The sequence below is a fragment of the Protopterus annectens genome, chromosome 4.part1 (genome assembly GCF_019279795.1).
Source record: "Protopterus annectens isolate FY-2018-M chromosome 4.part1, PAN1.0, whole genome shotgun sequence".
NCBI classification, from domain to species: domain Eukaryota; kingdom Metazoa; phylum Chordata; order Ceratodontiformes; family Protopteridae; genus Protopterus; species Protopterus annectens.
The window spans coordinates 773,286,243-773,312,900 of NC_056734.1; the positions used below are offsets into that span (position 1 = coordinate 773,286,243).

Genomic DNA, 26,658 nt, shown 5'->3' on the forward strand with positions numbered 1-26,658 from the left:
CCGAGGCCTCCTTGGAATGTCCTTTCGAGGACACTCCCTGGAAGAGGTTATGTAAGAGGAAGCATGTTGACTCCCAGGATGAGTCTTTGACATCGGACACTGACCTCGCGGAGTCTGAAGGGTCCCCAAAGTCGTCCTCTGATGATGTCTCCATTGTGGACATCCTGGAGATCATTAAGCAGAGATGCGACTGGCCCACTGTCAACCCTTCTGATGAGGAGTTGGTGTACCTGAAGGCTTTCAGGTCTCAACCTTCTGCCTCTTGGGTGTCTCCACCTTTTGACGAACTGATGGATTTAGTTAGTCGAAAGGTGTGGGATACTCCTGATGCCGTGGAGCCAGTCCCCAGGAGACCTAATAAGTTTCTGGCTGCCCCTCCTGGTAGAATTTTTGTCTGAGGGCGTTCCCGTAGATGCCGTGGTGGCGGCAGCCACAAAGAAGGACCTGGTGGAGACTTCTTCCTTTGTTCATCTGCCAAACAAAGGTTCTCGACAGATGGACAGATTTGGGAAGCGTATCTTTAGTTCAGCGGCATTTAACCTTCGATCGTTGAACTATCTCACTCACTTCACGAGATTGCAGAGGGATCTTTTCAAGGAGTTAGGAGACTATACAAGGTGCGTGTACTGAGGGAGTCCCTGACAAGATTTCTGCTCAGTTGTCCACCTTAAATTCTGTAGTTAACTCCTCCATGTGGCTTATCTCCTATGCCGCTGATGGAGTGAGTAGAGCAGCGGGTTCAGGAGATGCCCTGAGGCACCACTCCTGGATGTGCTTGTGTAATTTTGTGGAACCGTTCAAGTCTACTTTCACCAATGCCCCATTTGATGGTTCGTCATTGTTTGGTTCTAAGGTGAAGGATACACTCACTCGGTGTGAGCAAGAAGGAAAGATGCTTTCTGCTGTGGGAGTACGTTTAACTGTTCCCTCTCGACCATACCCCAAAGGTCAAAGGGGTGGTAAAATGTGGTTCAAAAAGTCCCAGAGGGTCTTTCCGGTCACACAGGGTGAACCCTCCTTCAGAGGAGGAGGAGGAAATGGGAGACGTTGCTTTAGAGGCAGGGGCAGTCCGCAATACCAGCAAGGCCCTGATTCCTTTTGGGGATGGCCTTATCAGTGCTCCTGATGTGGGGCCTGACTGCGTTTCTCTGGGGCCGGTCGGGGGTCACATTTCTTTGTATCCAGTAGCCTGGCTAAATATCACTCAAGACAAGTGGGTACAAAGTGTTGTTACCAGAGGCTATATTATACCCTTTTCCCTTCCACTGTTTGTTCCCAAGAAGATCCCAGATGTACCACCCAGTCACAGGGATCAGGCAACTGTGGAGATCAACAAGTTGCTCTTAAAAGAGTCATCCAGTCCATCCCAGCAGACCAGATAGGATCCGGAACTTACTCCAGGTTATTTTTAGTACCAAAACGAACTGGAGATTGGAGGCCAATATTGGACCTCAGCAGATTAAACGAATCCGTGAAGAAGGATAAGTTTTGGATGGTAACACTGCAGTCGATACTCCCATTGTTAGGGAAAGACTATTGGATGTGCTGTCTAGATCTCCAAGACGCCTACTACCATATAAAAATGGACAAGGTGTCCAGGAGACATCTACGCTTCCAGCTGGGAGCCAGTCACTATCAATTTCATGCTCTGCCCTTTGGTCTCACCACTGCCCCCAGGGTGTTCACCAAATGCATGGCAGTAGTGACAGCTCACCTGAGACGTCGGGGATTCCAGGTGTTTCCATATTTGGACAACTGGCTCCTGACCGCCCCCACCAGGCATCTACTCCTCCAAAACAGGGACACCACTATTCAGCTTTGTGCTCAGTTAGGGATCTCCATAAATTGAGAAAAATCTGCATTATTGTCCCCTCAATCTGTGATTTTTATAGGCACAGAGGTAGACACAGTGAACATGACAGCTCGTCTCCCTGCCGAAAGGGCACAATACTTAATCTCTCAAATTCAACGTTTTCTTCCGTTGCGGAAGGTCAAAGCGAAGTGGGTTCTTCAGCTTCTTGGACCTATGGCTTCCACCATTCTATTAGTACCATTAGCCAGGTTGCACATGAGAATTCTTCAGTGGCTTGTGGCTTCTGTCTTCCCAGTGGTCCTTCCAATATCTCTTTCTGAGTCATCCTATCCTGCTGACAGAATCATGCAAGAAGGACCTTCTTTGGTGGATAGCTCCTAACCAGTTGATCACAGGCACCCCCTTTGTTCCTGCCCAACCCGTTGCTACTGTGACCACGGATGCCTCCCAGATCAGTTGGGGGGGACATTATCTCGGCAGGACTGTCCAAGGCATATGGCAAGAACACGAGGCTCACCTACATATCAATGTTCTGGAGATGAGGGCAGTGCTCCTGACATTGCAAGCACTTCGAGACCTTCTTCCTCTAGGGACTATTGCGATACAATCAGACAGCATGTCGGTAGTTTGGTATATCAACAAACAGGGCAGTACCAGATCTTACCCACTCTGTCGAGAGGCCATGCGAGTTTGGGAATGGGCGATTTCTTCCCAGCACTTTCTGGTTGCAACGCACATTCCAGGAACGACCAATGTGATAGCTGACAAGCTCAGCCGGGTGATTCTACTGCCTCACAAGTGGTCTCTGAAATGGGAAACAGTGGAACAGATTTTCCGAAAATGGGGACAGCATTGCTGTGACCTTTTTGCCAGTCCAGTCAATGCCAAATGCAGCAGCTATTTTTCCCTCATTCCCTCTCTGGGGGAGACACCGAGAGATGCTCTGGCTCACGATTGGCCCATGGGACTTCTCTATGCCTTTCCTCCATTTCCTCAGTAATTCAGAAAGCTAGTCAGCTGGGAAGCAAGTTGATCCTCATTGCTGCTTACTGGCCTCCTCAGGTCTGGTTCCCCTTCCTTGAACCTCTTCTCCTGGACGATCTTTGGATCCTGGACCCAGCTCCAGATCTGTTGACTCGCATGTCAAGTTCATTACATCCCTCAATCCACACCCTCAAATTGAGAGCGTGGCTGCTCCATTTCCATTCCTAGTTAGGCTTCATGATGTATCATCCTCAGTATCACATATTCTTATGTCCTCCCATAAACCTTCGACTAGGAAGCTGTTTGGCAGTAAATGGAAAAGATTTTCTGTTTGGGCACAGAAAATGAATATAGATCCCTACACTGCTTCTATCCCTGTGATTTTGGAATTTCTCTCCGAGCTTTTCCATCAGGGATCTGCCACTGCCACTGTCAGAGACCAATTGGCGGCAGTTTCTCATTTCCACTTAGGGTTTCCGGATGCCAATCTAATGTTGCATAAGCTATGCAAGACCTTTTTGAAAGGAACCACTCTACTGAGACCACCGCTGCAAGAACCTGTAGCTTCTTGGGATTTAAATTTTGTGTTGTCCAAACTGACTTCTCCCCCGTTTGAACCTTCCCACTCATCTTCATTGAAACTTTTGTCTTGGAAGAATTTGTTTTTGGTAGCTATTACGTCAGCTAGACGAGTATCGGAGCTACAAGCCACCTTATTTTATCTTTTACAAAGACAGGGTGTCACTGCGTACTAATCCCTCCTTTGTCCCCAAAGTCTGTTCCCCTGCTACCTTAAATCAATCCATAGAACTCCCAGTTTTCTTCCCTAATCACTGTAATGCAGCTGAATACAATTTTCATCAGCTGGACGTTCATAGACAATTACATTTTTATTTACAGCGGACTAAGGAATTTAGGAAATCAGATCAACTATTAATTTCCTTTTCTGACTCAAGATTGGGCTTACCAGTTTCTAAAGTTACACTATCTAACTGGATTTCAAGTTGCATAGCCTTTATCTACAGTTTGGAGGGAAGACCTTTACCCTGCAGGATCAAGGCTCATTCTGTCATGTCGCTGTCTACCTCTGCAGCCTTTCAAACCAGGGTCCCACTTGATAATATTTGTGCAGCAGCTACTGGGCTACCCCTCACACTTTTATTATACATTACAAATTGGATTTAGCTTCCAGGAGTAGAGCATCCTTTGGCTCCATAGTGCTTAGGAGTATTTTCCAGTGAGCCACCCAAGAATAAGGTGCTAGGGACGCTGTCCAATATGTAAAAATGAAGATGAGATTGGACTACACAACATAAAGACGTTATGTACTCACCATAACATTCCATGTTGGTAGTCCATCTCACCCTTCATTTTTACCAACCCGCCCTCCTGCCCCCATTCTGGAAGATCTGGAGATAATAATTTGGTTATCTTTGGTTGGAGACCCTTTAGTATTGGTTTGTCTGTTATGTTTTTTTTCTTCTAGTGAGCAGCAAACAAGATCTGGGGTTTGTACTGGTGCACTATGGGATACCTGCATAGCCACGAGCCAACCAGAAGTCTTCAAGCATGTAAATCGACCGTGTCGGAGCCGAGGATCGACTCCGAACCCATACGTAAAAATGAAGGGTGAGATGGACTACCAACATGGAACGTTATGATGAGTACATAACTTCTTTTTTTCTTCTGATGAAGCCATTCTTTTGTTGATTTGGATGTATACTTGGGATCATTGTCGTGTTGAAAGGTGAAATTCCTCATCTTCAGCTTTCTAGCAGACCCCTTAAGATTTTGGGCCAAACGTGACTGGTATTTGGAACTGTTCATAATTCCCTCCACTTTGACTAAAGCCCCAGTTCCAGCTGAAGAAAAGCAATCCCAAACCATGATACAACCATGCTTCACCGTGGGGATGGTGTTCTTTTGGTGATGCAAAGTGTTGTTTTTGCACCAAACATACCTTTTTCAATTGTGACCAAAACGTTCAACGTTGGTCTCATCAGACCATAGCACATTTTCCCACATGCTTTTGAGAGACTTGATGTGTTGTTTTGCAAATTTTAGCCAGGCCTGTATTTTTTTCTGTGCAAGAAAAGGCTTCCATCTTGCTACCCTACCCCATAGTCCAGGCATATGGAGAATATGGGAGGTTGTTGTCACTTGTAGTATACAACCTGTACTTGACAGAAATTCCTGCAGCTCTTTCAGTGTTGCTGTAAGTCTCTTGGCAACCCCCCTGACCAGTTTTCATCTTGTCTTTTCTTCAATTTTGGAGGGATGTCCAGTTCATTGCAACATCACTGTTGTCCCATATTTTCTCTACTTTTTGTTGACTGTCTTCCTGTGTTCCATTGTATATCTAATGGTGTGGAAATTTTTTTGTCCTTTTCTCTTGACTGATACCTCTCAACAATGAGATCCCTTTGATGCTTTGTAAGCTGTCTGCGAACCATAGCTTTTGCTGCAGCAGGCAACTGAGTAAATGTCAGGAAAATTGTACTAGGACAGCTGAACTTTATTTGGGGTTAATCAGAGTCTCTTTAAGTGATGGCAGATGTGTACCCAAGAAGACTGAATGCTGTAATTAAATCAAAATGTCCTTCAACAAAGTATAAGTTTAAGATTGTGCACACCCAACAAAGTATTAGTTTAAGGGTGTGCGCACTTATGCAACCAGCGTATTGTACGCTTTTTATTTTTTTATATTTTTTCCCCCTAGCAGATTTGTTTTTCAATTGAATTGTCCATGTTATAGGTCACATTAAAGGTGGGAAAAGTTTTGAAATGATTTATTGTCTTCTCATTTTTCTATATCACAAAAACCTGGCATTTTAACAGGGATGTGTACACTTTTTATATCCACTGTACATACATGTCTTGAATTCAGTTTTTAAATAATATATTCTATGTTTAATGGCTGCTTTGACTACAAGTATCTGTTTAATGTGGTCTGACAAGTAATACTAATATGCATAGCTGGTAAACAGATGAATATCAAATAATATCTAAGAAGTTTTATGTATTGTTTCTTTTTGTAGATCTTCTTATATGACTGCACAGAAGTTTCTCCGTATTCCCTTCTGTTCTTTGGAGGTGTTATTTCTATCCAGAAAGATCAGGAGCAGGACACCATTTCTGTCGATGAGTGGATTGTGTTTCAGTCTCCAGAAAAGACAGCACATCTAGTTAAGGTGACTTATCAACACACATATATGGTTTGGAAACAGTTAAATTTGAATAAAAAGATATCACAAAAAAAAAAAAGAAATGCTGTTGCTGAATTTTGCTTAAGTGTGCTGGAGTAAATTAACCATTGCATGCTTAACGTATATGTAACTGTGGTAGGAAGCATACTTTAGATTGCCTGTTCTTTCAGACAGATGATTGGTTAATGTGTTGAAGAAGTACTAGGGTGCATTATTTGTCACCACATGATATGCATGGTAAGAATGTTCTGGCTAGAGTTGATAGGGCTGCAAAAAAAACTGAAATGAACCTAACTTGATGTTACACTGCTTGAGACTGCTACATGCAAGTCAGAAACCACAGTTTGTGATGAACTCTTGTCTGATAGGACATGCATAGGAAAATACATCCAGCGATATATTTCCTTTCTCCCAAAGAAAAGGAAGTTAGCATTTGCATTGCAGTTAGGCATGTAGGCAAAAATGCTACTCTTAAGTAGAATAGAACTAGTGCCAAATATAGCTTCTTGGAACCTGTATTAAACTGCTGTAGCATGAGTGCTGCAATGGTTTGTGCCCCCTAAGCCTCAGGAGCTGCCATTGTGATGACCCTACATAAGGGAAGTACAGCCATTGACCCCAATTAAGTTTATATACCCAGTAGCCTTACCAATCTTTGTAAAGTTATGGAACATATTTCTGACCTCACAAATCTAGACATTTTTCATTTCTTAGCCTTGGATCCACATTTTCTTTTTATCTTTTTAGCTTTTTCAAAGGCTGGTTATGCCTTTGTAGTCTTGTAAACTTCTTTGAAAGAGTAATAACTCAAGCAGTTTTTATGTATAGTATGCACCCTGGCCTAGGTGTCTGCTCTTCCCATGCAAGCATCATAGAAAACAGGTGAATCTAAGCAAAAGTCTATATTTAGTTAAGCAGAAAGCAAATTGGTTGTTGGATTGAAAACATTAGAGTTGTATGCCCCCCCTCAATTAAAAATGTCACAAGTGGGGTTCTTTGCTGCTCAGTGATAAGTTCTTTTCTTTTTTGTGTATTTACTCTGATTCACAAACCAGTTGTCCAGGTCTCTAGTTAATACATTTCACTGAATGTAAGCTAAAGGTTGCTATTTGATCATCCAGTGATGGGAGGGTACTCTAGGGTGGGTTGGACTGTGGAAACTGGTGTAAGAAAAATGGCCTCAAGCTAAATGCCAAAAAGTGTAGTATGGTCAGCTCTGGTAAAATAAATTCCTCCTCGTGCTACATCCCCTAAGAATGACTCTAAGATCTATACACACTCTGACTACCTGTCTTTTGATCAACATCTTCACTGTATTTAGATAATCCTGACTTGCCCAGCTAAACAGAAGTCTTGCTTACATTATGCTAATCTCTTATCCTCACCATTATTGAATATAATGCTCCTTTCATTATGTGTTTATCAAAGTGCATCACCCAAATGGAAAGACATAAGAGGGTCCTAGCCAAAATAGTCACAGGCCTGAAGTCCCTTAGCTGCTTATGCTAGCTGGTTGGCCTGGTCTCTGTATTTTGTTTCTTATAAGACTTCTCTGCAGTGCTCTCTTTGGCCCTTTGAGCTGTGAAAGACCCACCCCCCTAGATCTACTCTGTCTTTGTCGAAGTAATGGTTTCCCAAACACATGAGCAAAGGACCTCAGTCCCTGTCAACAAGTTAAGAAGACTCATTGGTACAAGAAGTTCTTAAGCAGGCATATTCTCTATTGAAGTACAGCTCCATAGTAAACAAACTAGTACCCTAGCTTCATTCAAGACTTAAAAGATTGGATGGGCACTCATTTTCTCCCTGCGCCTATGTAATGTGGCTCTCCTTATTGAGGCAGGAGGTGACTCTTGATGTTGGGTGCTCTGGCTAAGCTGTTAATGTTCTGATGACTGGTTGCCTAGTAATTTTGTGTGAACCTAAGAGCCTGTCCATAAAAGATCTCCTTTCAGAAACTAGCACAGCTTGGAAATTTTAGAAAGAGGCCCAAACTCTACCCCTCAAAGGACTGTGCAGGCATTTTCTGTACAGAGTAAAGCTGTTGATATTGCTGTCAATTTACTTGGTTCTGAAGAGGGCTGAAGGTCATTTTCAACCTTGTCAGATTAAAAGAGCACATCAGATTCTGGATGCTAACACCAGTTGGGAGGAGGGGGTCTTGCTTCTGTTGCTCCACCCTAAAGAGCGGAGGACTACATTCTGTATTGCTGCAGTACAAACACCTGTGAGGCATCACGGGACATGGATACCTTTTTGGCAAGTCGCTGTCTAGGATCCACGCAGGAATTTTCCTCATGTTGCTTTGGATATGTACTACGTTCGGTACAACGTTTGCAGTTCTGTCTTTCATCTGCATCAGTATACTTTACCAGAGTGACTAAAAACGATTGAAAAAAGCACCGGCAGAAAATTTCACTCCAGCAGCTCGAGTGGTTGATGAAAATGGCATATAACAGAAAGTGGAAAAAAACAGTTAAACACAATGATTTAGCTAAAAACTTTTGTTCCTTTTAATAAGAACTTCAGAGCTAAAACTGAATTCTACTGCTCTATTTTTACAGGCAGATAAATCACCTGGATTAAACTAAACCATTTATATGAAATGTTTTTTAAAAACATGTGAAAAGTGGTTAGTTATGAAGTTTTTAAATGTAGAATATAGCTTTAAGAGAAACCCAACACACTTGTCATAGGCAACTCTATAGTCAGGCACACTGATGTCCCTCTCACCAGGCTAAACAAGAAGAAAGTTACTGTCAGCTGCCTGTCGGGTGCCGGGATCCACCACATAATGCACACACTCGGGTCACTCCACAAGTACAATGCTGGTGTGAATGACCTGAGATGTACCTCCCTGGACTACATGAAAAGAGACATGGAGGAGCTCTCGGATCATGTAGCCAAGGTAGGTATGACCCTAGCCCTGTGTAGCATCCTACCATCGCCCAGAATGATACCATAGTTCAACGACAAAATGATTGACTTCAACAATTGGCTAAGGTTCTGGTATCATTCAAAGGGGATCCAGTATCTGCCTGCCTGGGATGACATGATCGACAGACCACGATGCTTTGCCAGAAATGGCCTGCATCTGTCGCCCCTGGGATTCCGGATACTGGCAAAGGCTCTTGCCACCCCTATAGTGCCTTTTTTAGGCAAGATTCAAATGACAAACCCACCACCATAGCAGGTACAAGCAAGCAAAAACTGAGAGTAATGCTACTCAGTGCTAGAAGTCTAAACCTCAAAATGCACTCACTCGAAGCATTCCTTAAAATAGAGAACATCGACATCTGTGCAGTAACAGAGACCTGGTTCAAGGCTCCAGAGAGCTCCCCTGCATTACCAGGTTATAATTCATACCACACCTTTTGGCCACCTAACCTGGACCAAAACACTAAAGGAGGAGGAGTGTTCATATTCATTAAGGATATCCACACCTCCAGGCTAGTTGTTCAATGTAATGTATCCGAATTTATCCAAGTGCAACTAACACTGGACAAGACTGCAATCCAGGTTGTAGCTTGCTACAAATCCTCCGCCATGCCCCGGGATGCCCACTCCAGGTTTTTCGACATACTGGATAATATTAAGGTACAGCCCAATACCCTAATAATGGGTGATTGCAACTACCCCAGCATCAACTGGGAAAACTACTCATGTACTAACTCACTAGCACAACACTTTCTGGAATTCATAAATTCCAATGACCTGGATCAGCTTGTCCATAAAGCTGCCAGGGGCAGCAATATCCTGGAACGGGTCATCACCAGCATGGATAACCGATGTCCCACGCCAGAGATCAACTCCTCACTGGTCAGATCCGACCATAAGCTAATCACCCTAGACATCAATTTTTCCACCTCCACCCCCCCCCCCCCAAGTAAAGATACCACTGTAAAAAACTTCTCCAAAGCCAACTTCACGCTTCTTTAGACAGAAGTGGCAAACTTCACTACACCTGTCCAGACAGATAATAGAAGTACAACTGTTGAATTCTATACACATGCACTGTATACACACATGCACGAGTCCATCCCCAACTGAACCAAGACGCTATACTCCAAAAAAAGGAAGCCAATCTAGTGGCCCCTGCCATAAACAAACTCTACAACAGAAGGAAGAAGCTGTTGCAAAAAAAAGTTAAATTCCCTGATTGCAGGAACTCCTTGGTCAGCCTCAGCACGAAGGTGAGATCCTTTGTAAAATCCTCCAAAGCTAGCTATGAAAATAAAAGTGCCACTGATTCTAAAGACAACCACAAAGCATTTTACAGCTTTGTCAAGAATCTCAATGGCAACACTCAGATCTGCTCCGAGCTATAGAACATTGGCACTAGATATACAGAACCAACTGATATTGCCAACATCCTGGCAGATAGGTTCAGTGCAGACTTTACCCACCCCCCAAAGGGCCCATCCCTATACTGGAAGAATGCAGAGCCCCTGTAATCACAGATGCATGAGTTAAGACCGCACTCTCCAAAGCCAAAAACACAGCATCCATGGGACAAGACAACATCCAAAGCTGCGTTCTGAATGAAATACAGGACAAACTGGCACCCCACCTAAGTACCATGTTCAATTATAGCCTCACTTCAGGCTTTGTGCCTACTGAATGGTGCACAGCAACAGTTATCCCACTCCACAAAGGGGGCGCCACCACGAACCCCAGGAACTACTGCCCCATTAGCCTGACGAGCCTGGTCTGCAAGACCGTGGAACACATCATCATGGAGCTTATAAACAAAGACATAGATAACCTGCAAAAAACTGGACCTCACCCAATTTCTGTTTGTAAAAGGTAGATCATGCCTTCTAAACCTGATCGACTTCTTTGAAGCAGTCACCAGAGCCGTGGACGGGGGTAAGGTGGTGCATACAGCCTATCTTGACCTCACAAAGGCTTTCAACACCATCCTCCATTCTGGAATTATAGATAAACTCACTAGACTGGGCGTAAATCCCTATGTCACAAGATGGGTGGCCAGCTGGCTCACTGACAGAACCCACACAGTGAAAGCAGCCAACTTCAAATCAGACTCCAAACCAGTGATAAGCGGAGTACCACAGGGTTCAGTCCTGGGTCCTCTTCTGTTTGGCATCTATTTCTCAGAAGTCCAAGCTAATACAGCAGGTATTTGGCTAACAAAGTTTGCAGACGACTGCATAATAGAATTGCCTAATGATATGGACATTCTGCAAAGGGGCCTCACTGAGACTGATGCTTGGTGTCAAAGTCGTGGTCTCAAGCTCAATGCCAAAAAGTGTATTGTCATCCCCTTTGGGAAAAACACTGTACCCATGAACTACCACACAGGCGGTAGCCTACTTAACACCGAAAGTGTGATGAGACATTGGGACACAGGTGGACACTAGTCTCTCCCATGACAATCACGTTGCCACAGTAGTCAGGAAATCCTTCTACGTGGCACACCTCATCACTAAAGTGTTCTCCTCCAGAAAAAAAGAGGTCATTGTTCCTTTCTACTCATCCCTCATTAGACCCATCATTAAGTACAATGCCCCTTTTGGCATGTACCTCGCAAGACATCTGCAACAACTGGGAAGGCCACAGAAATATCTCAATAAGAGGATTACTGGCCTCAAACAGATGCCATATGCAGACTGCCTCAAAAAACTCCACCTCTACTCCTTCGCTTATCGCCTACTCAAAGGCGACCTCTGCTTAACCTACAAAGCCATGTCTTTCCCAGTTCTGTTGGAAATGTTACACTTAAAGAAACCCCAGTCTCTCCATGCCACACACTCCAGTGACCTGAACCTCACCACTACAATAAACATTGAACATGAACATTAGAACATGCTGGAGGGATAGATTCCTGTCCCAGAGACTTTCCATACTCTGGAACAAACTGCCCATTCACGTCAAGTAGAACCCCTCATTAGCCCTCTTTAAGAGGACTCTAGACAATTGGATGGGAAATAGGAAATTCACTCTGGGAATCACCTCTGTGGCTCTGCTCGACCAGGGCGCAGGAAAATAACTATCCTAGGTGGCAAAAGCTAGGGAACTTTGTGGCTAGGCTTATATGGGCTTTAAGGCCGATAGCCTAGTTACCTACCTATGAAGCTATGTATTGGTTACATTTGTGTTGTGATTTTTTGAAAGGATTATTTAAGCTACACAGTAGAAATCAGTTTTAGCTCTGAAGAAGTTCATATTAAAAGGAGCGAGAGGGCTTGGCTAAAATTTTATTGTTTTTTGCACTTTCTATTGTACTCAATTTTCATCGACCACTCAAGCTGCTACAGTGAACTGTGCTTTTTTCAATCATTTTTAGTCTTTCTAGTGAAGTACTATTTGCTGTTTTGTGTATTGTATACTTTACCAGAGTACTAAAACTAGTAGAGTCTTTGCAGGAGAAATACCTTAATGTGTTCTGTTAGTCAGATAACTGACTTCTTGTAACCCCATCAAGGGTCACCCTGGTGACATCCTTGAAGTTAGGCAATCTCACCAGTGTCAGTCATTCCAATTCGTGGCCCCAACCGACTCCCTCGTGGAGTTGCCTAGGCCTCTGGATACTCAAGGTGTTGGGCCCCCGGAGACTAACCCTTCAGATGGGTCCGGAGCCGCTGAGCAGGCTTCGGCTTCTGAGGGTGTTTTCAGACCTTCACAGCTTACCATTGCATCTACAGTCAAGTCTAAAGCAACTTTAAAGACAAAGAAGCAAGTACAGCATTCACCTGGACAGGCCTCCATGCCTAAAAAGCAGATGCTCAAAATGGCCGAAGACTTAATTACTCTGATCAGGGGTACCCATCCCCCTCCTGATAAAAGGCCAGGCAGGATACAGACTATGATTCCTCTGACCAGATTTGTATATATTCTGACTCCTCTTCAGACCAGGGATATTCCTTACCCCCCTTTGAGGACTCTGATGCTGAGGAATCTATCCCGTCAGCCTCTCCTCCTGAGGATTATTCTTTTGGGGAAACTTTACACACCATGAGGGAGCATTTCCACTGGGAGGGCCAGGATTACTCAGAGTCCAAGAAAAGGCTCAGAGATTTTCTTTTATTGCCTCAGCACAGGCCCCTTGCTATTCCACCAGTGTTGGATATTGTGGATGATGTGTTCTCTGAATCCAGTTTAAATCCAGATTCATTACCCCCTGCTCCAGTCAAGCCAGACAAATACTACAGAGTCCCTGACTCACACAAATTTCTTTATAGAAACCGTGCTGCTGACCCAGAAACTATTTCCCAGGGTCCCAAAGGGGTAAAGGCCACCACAGCTAAAAATCCAGTCCCCTCGGACAGGGATTCCAGAGCATTAGACAGATGGGGTAAGAAAGTTTACACCTCAGCAACATTAGCAGTGAGAGCTTTAAACTGCCAGTTTCACGTGCTTAAATATCAACAATATTTACTGTCTCAGTTAAAACAGAAAATGAGTACAAGTGCAGAACAGCCTGATTTTAAGGAAATGCAGGATTTATTGCATGTAGCTGAACAAGTAGGTAAACATACTTTGCAATGTGGTTTTGATTCATTAAAAGCTTCTTGTAGAGCAGCAGTTACAGGATCTGTGATTCGAAGGCATGCTTGGTTAAAGGAACAAACCTTACCAGATCATGTTAAGGCAAAATGATTAGATGCTCCTTTACAGCAAGATATTTTATTTGGTGTTAAAGCAGAGGAGGTATTAAAGAAAATGGAGGATAAGGCAAAATCTATGCAAACAGTAAAGGATTTCTTACAGGTACAGCCACCAAGATTTAGCAGAAATTGGCCTACAAAAAATTGGTCCTTTTCAGAGTCAGACAGGCCACAAAGAGGCAGATACGGATGCCCAAGAGGCAGATCTCAGCCCCAAGGAACTTACAGACCATGACAGTGGGGTGCTTCAACTCCAAAAGGAGGTGAGGACAAGTCACAACCATACAGGAAACAATCTCAATGACTTTCCCCTTCCAATGCCAAACTCTACCCTGTTGGCAGCTCCCTTAGGGGGGAAACTAGCACTTTTTTCTCGAAACTGGCAAACAATCACCCAGGACAAATGGGTGCTGAATATTGTGTCTCAAGGTTACAGGTTCCACTTTCACACTTTACCAAGACTAAAAGGAATGCCAGACCTGCCACAAAATCAATGGGCAGAAGCACAAAAACAAATTACAGCCCTCATGAACATGAGAGCTATTCAAAAAGTATGACAGCAGGAACAAGGACAAGGTTTTTACTCAAGACTCTTCCTGGTCCCCAGAAAGGACAAAGCCTGGAGACCCATTCTAGACCTTTCCACTCTAAATACTTACCTGGATGTTCCGAAATTCAAAATGTTGACACTACAGCAGCTCCTTCGCATGTTGGGCAAGAAAGCTGGCTTGTTACTTTGGACCTCAGAGGCATACCTGCATGTCCCTGTCAGACAGAATTGCAGATGATACCTCAGATTCAAAGCTGGTTCAATGCACTACCAATTCTCTGCACTGCCCTTTGGCTTATCTACTGCACCCAGGGTCTTCACAACGTACCTGGCAACAGTAATTGCATTTTGCAGACAAAAAGGAATTCAAATTTATCCATACCTGGATGACTGCCTGATTCAAGCAGAGAGCAAGGACATTCTTCTAAAGCATCTGGCGTTTGTAAAAAATAGTTAAGTTGCCTAGGGTACACAGTAAACGAAAAGAAGTCAAAACTAGTGCCCTCACAAGAGATAATATTCCAGGGTGCCAGCTTAAATACAATGGCCCAGATGGCTTATCTCACGCCAGACAAACAAGGACAACTGACTCAGTATTTTCAAATGATGGCAACAAAGTCCCAACTTCCTGCAAGAAAAATTCTGCAGACCTTGGGATTCATGGCATCCTGCATACTTCTAATTCCATATGCCAGACTGCATATGAGGAAATTACAATGGTACCTAAAAAGTGTTTGGAATCAATACTCTCACAGCTTGGAAAAGGTAATACCACTAATTCCCTGCCTGCAGCAGGAATTTCGATAGTGGGCACAGGCATGTCACCTCAACAAGGGTCAGCCTTTCACACTACCAACAGCCAGGCAGACATTCCGAACAGATGCTTCTAATTATGCCTGGGGAGCACACATTGCAGGAAAATGTATTCAGGGCAAATGGACCACAGACATCAATCAAAAAGAGATGTTGACTGTACAAAATGCCATAACAGCTTTCAAGGACCTTCTGCATCCAGGACAATTACTCTTAAAGACAGACAACACCACAGTAATGTGGTACATAAACAAGCAAGAGGGCACTCATTCTTACCCCCTATGCAGACAAGCCATGACTTTGTGGAACACAGCTCTAACTTATCAAGTTCATCTGCAAACACAATTCCTGCCAGGAAAGAAAAATACTATGGCAGACGACCTAAGCAGAAACATCATGGATCCTCATGAGTAGAAATTAAATCCACAAGTTTTCAGCATGATAATGCAAAAATTGAGGTGCCTGGACATAGATAATCTTTGCCTCCCTACTGAACTGCCAACTACAAAAATTCTGCACAAGGACTTATCTCACACAAGCATGGAAAGTGGATGCTCTTTCATTCAGATGGAAAAGCCTACACGTGTATGCCATCCCTCCTCTGCCTCTCCTTTCGAAGGTTCTTCTAAAAGCCAGACAAGAAAAAACACAGATGATTCTGATTGCTCCAGACTGGCCACGCCAACATTGGTACCCAATCGTAAAGAACTTAGCTCGAGGCCCACCTTGGATTTTGCCTCAAATTCCACACCTGCTGACTCAACAAAACAATCAGATCCTACACAGTCAGCTCAAAACCTTATCCCTGGCTGCATGGCAGATTCATTAGCGAAACAGGCAACACCTCTCTCAAAAGCTGTTATGGATGTCATTTTGAAGGCCAGAAGGCCTAGTACCAGGAAATCTTATTCAGAAAAGTGGAAGAGATTCTGTGCCTGGAACCAGGCTCAAGGCCTTGACCCTCTTGTCCTTCAAATTCTGAGATGCTGGACAAAGGACTGTCCTTCTCATCCATTAAGATCCACGCTTCTGCCATCTCGGCTCATTACAACACAGATCCTCCTATTTTCTCTCATCCATTGCTAAAGCAGTACCTCAGAGGTCAAAAAACATAAGACTGCCCTGGCGAGCACCAACACCTACTTGGGACGTCAATTTTGTCTTGGAAAAGTTAACTTTACCTCCTTTTGAGCCAGCCAATGCAGCAGAAATAAAATACATATCATGGAAAACTGCCCTGCTACTGGCAATATCCTCAGCACAAAGAGTCTCAGAACTATAGGCACTAATGGCAGTGGAGCCCTTCATCATTTTCACCAAGACAGGGTTTCTTTAAGAACAAACCCTTCATTTATGCCTAAGGTGGTATCCAGTGTGGCTCTCAACCAAACTATTCACTTGCCAACATTTTATCCAAACCCCCAGAATAAAGGGAGAGAATTCTACATTCCTTGGACATACACAGACAATTACGCTTATACTTGGACAAAACAAAAGCTTTCAGGAAAACTGAGCAATTGTTTGTATCCTATGCTGCAAAATCACAGGGAAAGGCTATTTCAAAGCAGACCATTTCAAAGTGGATAGCACACTGTGTCCGGTTCTGCTACACACAGCATGGGAAGCCTGTACCATCTAACATTAGACCACATTCCACCTGGGCAACTGCAACTTCTACTGCCTATCTTAGAGGAGTACCTTCCAAGGACATTCTGGAAGCTGCAACTTGGAGTTCAGTGCACACCTTTACCAAGCATTACCATTTGCCTCTTTACTCCAGATCCAGAGCTGGCTTTACCACTGCAGTACTGCAGGGCCTCATAGCCACACCAAATCCTCTCTAGAACCAGCCACCCTGACTCAGCTTTGGGATTCTTCCCAAGTGTAATGACTGCAGCAGTGAAACACAATGAACATAGTACAATTTTGTACCTACCATAAATGTAGATGTTCGAGTGTATTCACTGCTGCAGTCCTGGTTACCCACCCGCCTTCCCCTCTTTTTTAGCTGGGTCTTATCTATATCTTTCTACACTATACTTTTTATGTGGTGTATTTGCTGGTGACTAAAGGTTATGTTTTTACCTTCTGTATGTTTTGTAAGCAGTATGTATTGCCTATCCTTTTGGGGGCACCTGACATCTGGGGCAAGAAAAACTGAAGAAAATGGCATCAGCTGCATCTTGTATACCCCTGGCACACTGATGTCAGGGAAGAGGCGACAGCAACCTGCACCGGACCAAGACTTTGGAACTCTGTCCGTTTGCGGGACCGCCTGATGGCAGGATAACCCAAGTGTAATGACTGCAGCAGTGAAGACACTCGAACATCTACATTATGGTAGGTACAAAACTGTACTTTCCTTTGCTGAGCAGATACTTCCAGTCATTTTTTATTATTATTTATTAATACTTTTCTCTTCAGGAAATTTATTTTAAAGCTAGGAGTTTGTGTTAGTTGAACGTCATGATACTGTAATGTACTTTTAAATGGGAGCACTCTTTTTTTTTTTTTTTTTTTTCCTGTCAGTTTAAAGTAACTAAAAATCTGTTTAGTTTAGTTTGTGGAGTTGGAAAAGTGTTTTAAAGGGCTTTTCTCTGCATTTTCCTGTGAAAAACGTAGCTTAGTTTTTACCGGCATTTGCAGCTTGTTTCCCAGGGAAAAAAGCACCATTTCGGTTTGTCATTCCTCCTTCCAGTCACAAAATGGAGTTAAGCAAACAGCCTGTGCCATCACAGCAGATTAGCAATTTACCTCAGACGCAGGTGAGAGACTCTGCTGTGGCTATTCGTTGTACCTCAGACCACACACTTTTTTTTTTTTTCCACCCTGGATCCCTGTGGTATAGTACTAATAGCCACTGTGGACCAGGAATTTAGCGGAGTCCTCTGCAGCTGTTTGGGAGTCCTTTCATTGAGCAAAGGAGAGCCACTCTTGTCATTCCTGGGAGAGGGAACAGGGAAGGCATTTCCTATTTTGTCAGAATGTTGTACCCATCCCTGGGAAAGCAGCTGATGCCATTTATAACACTGCTGGTTCCAGTTTCCCTGTCAAATAGAAACAAAATACTAAGCATGTATCTACTCCTCAAATTTCCTTAGACAGGAGTTTATAGGTTCATAGGTAAGTACTTGGCTAGCTGCCCTTGTGTGGACCAAACCCTGTACCCTGTGACTGTGAGATGAAACTCCTCAAAATTATGCCAGCCCTCAAATTTATAGATTCATAGGTAATTAATAGGCTTGCAACCCCAGAGATCACTGAAAGAGCTAGCCAAATTCCATTCCCAATTGCCCCCATTGCACTCTTTGGCTAAGTGGCTAGCTTATGGTCAGGTACCTCTTCTGGTTCGATAGAACCAAAGGTCCCACAGACTTCAGGTGCCCCAGCTGTCTCAGCACTGGCATCTACTCAGATTCCTCAGAGCCGATCGCCCTCTGTGCTGACTGCGAGCAAGGCTGCATCTCCGGCCCTTAGCATACTGAGCCCCTTTTTGTTAAAAGGGGCTCCATCAGGTAAGGTAGCTTCCCCTTCTCCCTGTCCACTCCACCAGTGTCATAGAAGTCCTCTCCTTCCCTATCCCAGTCTCAAGTTTCTCCAGCTGAGATCCAGTAGGCATGTTCTTCGTCCTCAAAATGATCCATCAGGCCCCCGTATGTGGCTTCATCTGCTCATCATCTAGGTCAGTGGACAGCTTCAACATATCAAACTTGGGGCAGCTGAAGAAGTCCTTTTTGCAGACCCAGATGCAATTGGGTCTTATCCCTTTGGGTCCTGGACTTCTTCCCAGAACCTTGGCTCTGTCATCATGGTTTCCTCTCTTTGTCCCTGTAGATTCAAGGTCCCCTGACCCGGCTGTATTCCCACCTTGGGGTCTGATCTGGCAGTGTGGTCATCCTCTGCTCCATCTTCTACCTTGGTCTCATTAGCTGCATTGGAGCCAGCCTAACCTCAGAGCTGTAGATTTGAGGCTGGCGTTTCTGGGTTGGATTTGATGACACCAGCTTTGGGATCATCCCTCTAGCTCAGAGCTTCTGCTTTTGACAGTTCGACTGCTGTATCGACGTCAGGGCACGGTGTAGTTCCCCCAGATACAGGAGCTTCTCTGGTATCTTCGAATGCTGGAACTCTGTGCTCCAGGAGGCCAGCATCCACCTCCACTTTCAACTTTCTGGAGAGTACATTCTCCACTAAGGAGATGGCTCTAGCTTCCTCAACTAGTGTTGTATCCCCATTCTCATGTGTATCTACAACAGCCTGCTCCTGGACAGCTCATGCCAGTTGGCCTACAGTCCACTACCCTTGTGGGTCTTCCTGCCTCTTCACCCTCTCTTCCGGCTTTGCTGGAGTGGGAGGTCTCTGGCAAGAGGTAGTGCAAGAGGAAGCACTTCGACTACCCTGAGAAGTCTCTCACTGATGATACTGACATCAAGGAAGGAGAGGAGTCCCGTAAGTCACCACGGGATGATGTTTCGTTTGGTGCTGTCTTGGAGCTTCTTCACCAGCACGGAGGCTGGACCACCAAAGCCCCTCTTCAGAGAAGTCACTGTTTTTTGGAGGCCCTTGGTGTGGGCCCATCCTCACCTCGAGTGGTTCCCCCTCAGGATGCACTTGTATCCCTGGTGTCCTGGAGGGCATGGAAGGAAACTGACACTTTGGAAGCCTATTCCTAAAAAGACTGACAAAATTCTTGCTCCTCCCAAGGATCTGCCACATTGGAACAAGTTCCTGGCCGTGGATGTTATTGTGGTGGCAGATGCCACCAAGAAGGAAATCTCTGAGGAGAGTTCTTTGGTCCATGACCCGAACAGAGAGTCTCGGGCTTTAGACCATCTAGGGAAGCAAACTTATCCTTCAGCCACATTTGCTCTGAGGGCACTAAACTACTTATCCCACTTGACCAGGTTTTGGTGCTGTCTTGTAGCAGATGTTTTGAGCACTGTTAAGACACAGCAGTGTTTGGAGCTTCCGAAGACAGGAGAGACTCTGCTGGTCTAGTCTGTTGTCTATTGCCAATGTTTGCATGATGCTCATTTTGAATGCAGCCGCTGGAGAGTCCTGAGCAGGTGGAATTGGCATTGCCATGTGATGCCTAACTTTAATGTGCGTGTACAATTTTGTGGATTGCTTCAAGATGTCCTTTATCAACTCCTTTTTTGATGGCTTTTCCTGTTTTAGTCCTAAGATTAAAGAGACTCTTACTAGTAGTGAACAAGAAGGGAAGATGCTGTCTGCCATAGGGGTGCATTTTGCTACTCCTCAGCAAATCCACTCGAGGAATCTAAAGGGGTGGGGTCTCCTTTTTTTTTTTTTTTTTTTTTTTTTGTGTTAGGAAGGCTGCTGCAACTTTCTAAAGAAGCTTAGGTGGGTTTTGTCTGTAGCCGGGGACCATATTGGGTACAGCCTTGGGGGGCAGAGGCTCTGCATAATCTTCACTGGAGGGCTCTTTCAGAAGTATTTAAGGATTTACCTGACTGTCCTGCTTTTGAGACAGTTGGGGGTCACTTTGTTATTCACCCAAAAGCTTAGGAGGCCATCACCTTGGACGCATGGTTGTTATATCCAAAGGTTATACCATTCTTATTTTAGAAATTCCAAGGTTTCATCACAAATGTCTCCCAGATGTTCCACCCCATCATGACTGCAGGTATCTTAAAGATTCAGAAGCTGCTGGCAAATTGGATCAACCAAGAGATCACACTAGACCAGTGAGGATTCAGTGTCTACTCAAGGTTCTTTTTGGTATCAAAGAAGAACAAGGACCTCAGGCCTGTTCTGGATTTAAGCAAATTGAATCCCTTCATGAAATAGACCAGGTTCCGGATGGTCACTGTGCGGTCCATTCTCCCTCTGCTTATACAAGGACAATTAGATGTGCTCTATGGACCTCAAAGACCCCTACTATCCTATCAAGATAAGTGCTGCACGAGTTTAGTGCATTTCCAGTGAGGGGCCAATCATTACCAATTCAGAGCCCTGCTGTTTGGTCTCACCACCACCCCCTGGGTGTTCACGTACATTGCAGTGGTTTCCACCTGGCGCCAGCTGCATTGTTTTCAGTTCTTTCCTTACCTGAGTGATAGGCTCCTCATTGCCCCTACAGGGGTGCCACTTATGGCCAGAGATACCTTACTCCATTAATGCGACCAGATAGGGATTACAGTCCGTTATCTAAAGTTGAGCCTACATCCTGTTCAGTCATTAGAATTCATAAGTTGCAACTTGGATACCATTAGTCAAATTGCCAAGCTGTGAAGTTCCAGTGTGATCAGCCTTCACTGTATCTGTGCTTGCCCTTGCAAAGCCTCCAGCTCATGCAAGCTCAACTCCTGGGCAATATGGCAGCTTCAGTAGAGTTGGTCCTTTAGCGAGGTGCCACATGAGGGCTCTGCAATGAACTCTTGCTGTGCACTGGTCACACTTGACCTACCCAATAGACTTTGCAGTAAGATCGGCAAAGGTGTGTCATTATCTGATTCAGTGTTGGTTACAGTTTGCTTTGATGACCAATGGGAGACCATTTGTTCTTCCCCTTCCTGTGGCCATGGTCATCATGGATACCTCCTGTCATGGGTGGGGGGCATTTCAAAGGGAGGATGGTGTAAGGGTCCTGGTCTTCTGAGGAGGCCAACATTCACATCAGTGTCCTGGAGACAAGGGGTGTCCTTGTGTTTCAGGAATTTCAGAATGTCCTTCCCAGAGGTGTGATTTCAATAAAAGTGGGCAGTGTCTGTTGTTTGGTATCTCGATAAGCAAGAAGGAACACATCTTTATCCTTTTTGTCGGGAGGTCAAGATGGTGTTACAGTGAGTAATCTTATCTCAATGGATGTTCAACATTCTGGCTGATTGCTTGAGCAGGAACTTTCTTCCTTATAAGTGGTCTCTGAATCTGTGAGTGGCAGCTTATATTTTCCAGCGCTGGGTTACTACGATTTGCTTCCCCTACCAACACCAAATGCAACAGCTATTATGCTTTAGTGCTTCCTCGGGGTAGTCACCTAGATAGACTGTTCTGTATGCTTTGCTCACAGGACTCCCATACACATCTCTTTTTTTTAAGGTTTAAGAGGCAGGATTTGAGTGAGCCATATAATGCTTAACTGACGATGACTGGATGGTTTAGAAATAATGTATAATGTTTGCAACTACAGTTGTTTCACTTGTGTCTGTAATGTAAAGTCTTTGCAACTAAAGTGGTATAATTTTGTATGTTTTTCATTTATATAAATGTAAGATTGTCTTTGTCATGTGTGAAAATTTAATTAAGATGATTGGGGGGAAAATACTGGTAAACAGACATTTAAGAGGAAATGGCAAGGGGTTCCAAGAATAATACTGGAAATTCACAAAGCCAAGGGCAATCCAGTAAGTTAAAATGACTATTTAAGAGACTTTGTTCCCCCTCCTACCTTGGCAGCCCCTTTTTCCTTCCAGAAAGTCTGAGTCTCCACTTTTGTCTTTGGCAACAAATAGTTTCAGATAAATGGGTTCAGAAGATCATTCATCAAGGTTACAGATGACAGTGGGGGGAAAATTCTCCTTTCCAGAGGGGGGTAATTCTTCCTCCAGACCGGACTCTCTTGTTTCCATCTGTCCTTCATCACTTGCTATACCAAGGAGTGACAGAACCAGTTCTCCTTCCTAGGTGGAAAAAAGGTTTTATTCAATAATGTTTTAGTGCAAAAGAAAGAAAAAAAGTTTGTTCTCCAGTTCCAGATGTTTCTGTCCTAAACTTGTTTGTGATAGTGTCCAAATTCAAAATGATGATCTTTCACCTCCTCTTCTTCATTCAGGTTTTCTTGTAATGTTAGATTTAAAAGGTGCTTATCCCAATACTGTTTATCCACTCTTCATGTGTTTATTAAGGTTGTGTATATCTGGATCATATTATCAGTTCTTTTCCTTAGCCTTTGGACTGCCCAGTGCAACAAGAGTGTTCACAAAGTGTCTAGCTCCACATGTTCATTATATTAATTACTGGCAAAATAGCCTTAGTTATATTGGTTATATCCTGCCATGCATATAACAACCACCCAGCTTCCAAAGCTTCAAGGTACTTTCCATGTGCCCAAGCTATCAGGAAGCTCAAGCTGAGCTGACTAAGATGAATCTTAGCACCAAGCCCTTCAGAGCTTTACTGCTGCCAAAAAGTTTGCTCCTGTACAGTTTGAGGCTCGATTGTCAGTTTGGTGCTGTTCCTTTGGCAGATAAGTTCCCTTGGGAGGAACCTTCCATTTTATCACTTTCTTCTACAGTAATGTTATTTTAAAGCTAGGAAGAACCTGTTTTAACGGACTGTCATGAGATAGTGTTGGGCTTTTAAATAGGAGCACTGTTTTTTCCTCTGTTTAAGTTGTATAAAGTAACTAAAAACCTTATTTCTCTAGAGAAATTGTTTTTCTTTTAAGTGGCTAGTAAAGTGTTTTTCTGTAAAGTGAGTGACATTTAAAAACTTGTAGTTTTGCCAGCATTTGCTGTTTATCTTCCCTGGAAAAGAGGCACCATTTCAACTTTATCATGGAATGAAGTACCGGCCCTTCTTCCAGCACAAAAAAAAAAAAGTTGACAGCCTTTGCCTGTACAGCAGACTAGAAATTGTCTTCACCCACAGATGGGTGACTCTGCTATGGCCAGTTGTTCCTTAAACCACTAATCGTTTACCCCTGATCCCTCTGGTGTAGCATCTGCAACACTGTGGACAGGGGGTTAGCCACCCTCTCTGGCTGTTGAGTTCCCTCAGTGGACAAGGAAAAAAACTCTCTCGTCAGTCCTAGGAGAGGGAACAAGGAATGCTTGCCTGTTGTGTCAGAATGCTGTGCCTATCCCTGGGAAAAGCTGCTGCCACCATTAGTAACACTGGACATGTTTTACTTGACAAACAAAACTGAAAAGTAATGTGTTTATTACTCTGTATATTTCCTTTTATAGGTCTAGTGTACTCAGTCTGGCTCAGGGTTTAATTTGGGCTATTGCTACTTCTTGTAAAGTAGTACTGGGTAAATGAAAAAGGGAGCCCTCTCTTCTGAAGATATTCTGAATCTGAACCAGAAGATAAAGGGACAGATAACAGTTTTTTTTCCTCAGATTTCTGTGTGAGATTCTGAGGAGAGCTCAGTTTCTGATTCTCCCTGTAAAAGTGGGGGGGGGGGGGACTTTTTCTTTGAGACTATTGATAGAATGTGCCAGTGTTTTCAGTGGGAGAAAACTGGGTTTCTCAGTCCTTCAGAAAATGCTGTGGGTTGTTGCAGAAGGAATTTCAGAACTTACACCCTTTCGTCCTGTTCTGTCTGCTTTAGAGGATGTATATGTTACTGCCTGCAATTTTTTTCTGATTGTCAGTTGCACCTAAAAGGCAGTAAGTATGTATAAAGTTCCTCAGTCTTACATTTTTACACACCATTCCCTAACCTGACCCAGCAGATATAACATTAGTTCATCCCACTGCTTCTAAGGACTTGAATTTGATGTTTTTTCCATGTGTTCCACAGGATCTGGTACTCAGACTCCTCCCCTTTCCCATAATCCCTGCGTAGAGCGCAATCTACCCCAGATCTCTTGTGATGATATAAGCATATTATGAATCTTGCTGCTCAGTAATATTTTATCAAAAATTTCATTAGGAAGATAAGTTCCTTTTTTGGGTCTGACTTTTTGTTTGTATTACTTCCCCTTCTACACTGCTTTCCGTGTATAGTTCCCTACCATTTTTAATCCGATCTCTCTGGCTCTTCTTACTGGGTCTAAATTAAGCATAGCTCTAATGTTGTCAATTTTCATTAATTCCTCAACAAATTCCTCTTATATGACTGTCATTATTTTCAGCTCATAGCCACTAAAACTCTCAAGCTAATCCCTTACCCATAATGTTCTATCCCCTAACATGCATCAGATCTGATTTGCTGCTTTCAAGTTCGGACATGGTCACTGTGAGCTCTCAAGCGTAGTGTTATTTTGGAGGCAAGTCTAAAGTTATTGCATTTACACTCTTTATATCATTATCTTTAATAATATAACTTTTATATTTATCTTTTATTGTTGCACTGCCTGCTTTATCTCCCTTCCTTGTATGTTTATGTACTCCTTTTTACCGTAGTTGGTAAAATTTTCCAGTACCCATTTTTTATACATGTAGAGTGTATTCTTGATACCATTGTTGGTATCTTTCTCTCTTTCTTCCCTTTTCTGTAAGCAAAGAATCTTGTATTTTTCTGCTAGTTGTTTTAAAATGTCTGATAAGCCAACAGGGTTTAAAACATGACAGAAATGCTGTCACAAATTACCAGTTTCTGACTCCCATGCCTTACGCATGTATTGCCTTGGCCCAGATTACCTACAAACATTGAAAGATTTGTGAATTGTTTAATCCTAGACCCATAGTCCACAGGAAAAATAAATTGATTTTAAAAGGTTTGCTGCCTTCCTCTTTTTCAGAAACTCCATCTGTGACTGAGCCCCCCCCCCCCCAAACCTAGCTGGAAAGTAATTTTGGAGTAAGGGAGTCTCCGTCAATGCCATGGTCGTGGCAGTGGCCACCAAGAAAGAATTCACGGAGCAGAGTTTTTACCCCTCCCCCTAACAGAGAATCTAGGGCATTGGACAGATTTGAGAAGTGTGTATGCTTCAGCAACCTTTGTACTCAAATCACTGAATTATTTCACACACTTCACAAGATTACAGATGGATCTGATTAAGGAATTTTCAAATTCACTCTCCGGGGCCAGTACTCCTTAGGCTCAGTCTTCTCTAGTCTTGCAGTTGGCTGCCCTTCAATTATCACAAACTCATCCATGAGGCTTATCTCCCATACAGCAGAAGGTAACTCACGGATGACTGGTTCAGGCTCCTCTGGAGGCAAGTGAGAGTTGTTTATCCCTGCATCACAGAGCCTGACTAGACATTTCAAATGAAACATGAGTGCAGAGGGTTATTTCCAGAGGTTATATAATTCAGTTCCCTTTTCCCTACCAACTCCACTGGTTTTCAAAATTCCTGATGTTCCACCCAGTCAGAGGAAAGCAGCAGATCTAGAAAAAGTCATCCAAGAGGTCCCACCAGACGAGATAGGATTCAGAACTTAAGATTCTATAGTGCCAAAGAAAACAGAGGACTCGAGACTAATTTTGGATCTCAACAGTCTGAACAAATCAGTTCAGCACACCAAGTTCCGAATGGTCACTGTTAGTCCATTCTGCTTTTTTTTTGTGCAAGGATGACTGGATGTGCTTGATAGACCTTCAGGATGCATACTGTCACATGAAAATGAACAGACAATCCAGAAGGTATTTACATTTCTGTTTGGGAGCCGATCATTACCAGTTCAGACCATTGCCCTTTGGCCTCACCAGCAGTCCCCAGGGTGTTCAGCAAATGCATGGCAGTAGTATTAGCTCACTTGATACTGCACGGTTTCGGTGTCTTTCCATATTTGAATGACTGGCTCATTACCGCTCCAGCCAGGCATTTATTGATAAGAGCTCAAGACCAGGTACTCCAGATTTGCTCCCATCTAGGGATAATCATAGATTACAACAAATCTTCATTAGAACCATCTCAGACATTGGAGTTCATAGGATACATTTTCAACACAGTATTCGTGGCAGCTACTTTTTTCTCTGACAAGAGTTCAGACTATCAGATTCCAGGTCAGGAAGATAATTCACAG

General features: G+C 43.6%; 1 protein-coding gene across 1 annotated transcript in view; it reads left to right on the plus strand.

Annotated features, from left to right (window-relative positions):
* Positions 1-26,658, plus strand: part of DHX36 (DEAH-box helicase 36) — a gene marked incomplete in the record, with an annotated part of 1,900,459 nt that overhangs the window by 1,726,479 nt on the left and 147,322 nt on the right. The window contains 1 exon segment of the mRNA XM_044070516.1: positions 5,836-5,988. Within this exon segment, the coding sequence (XP_043926451.1) occupies positions 5,836-5,988 (153 nt within the window).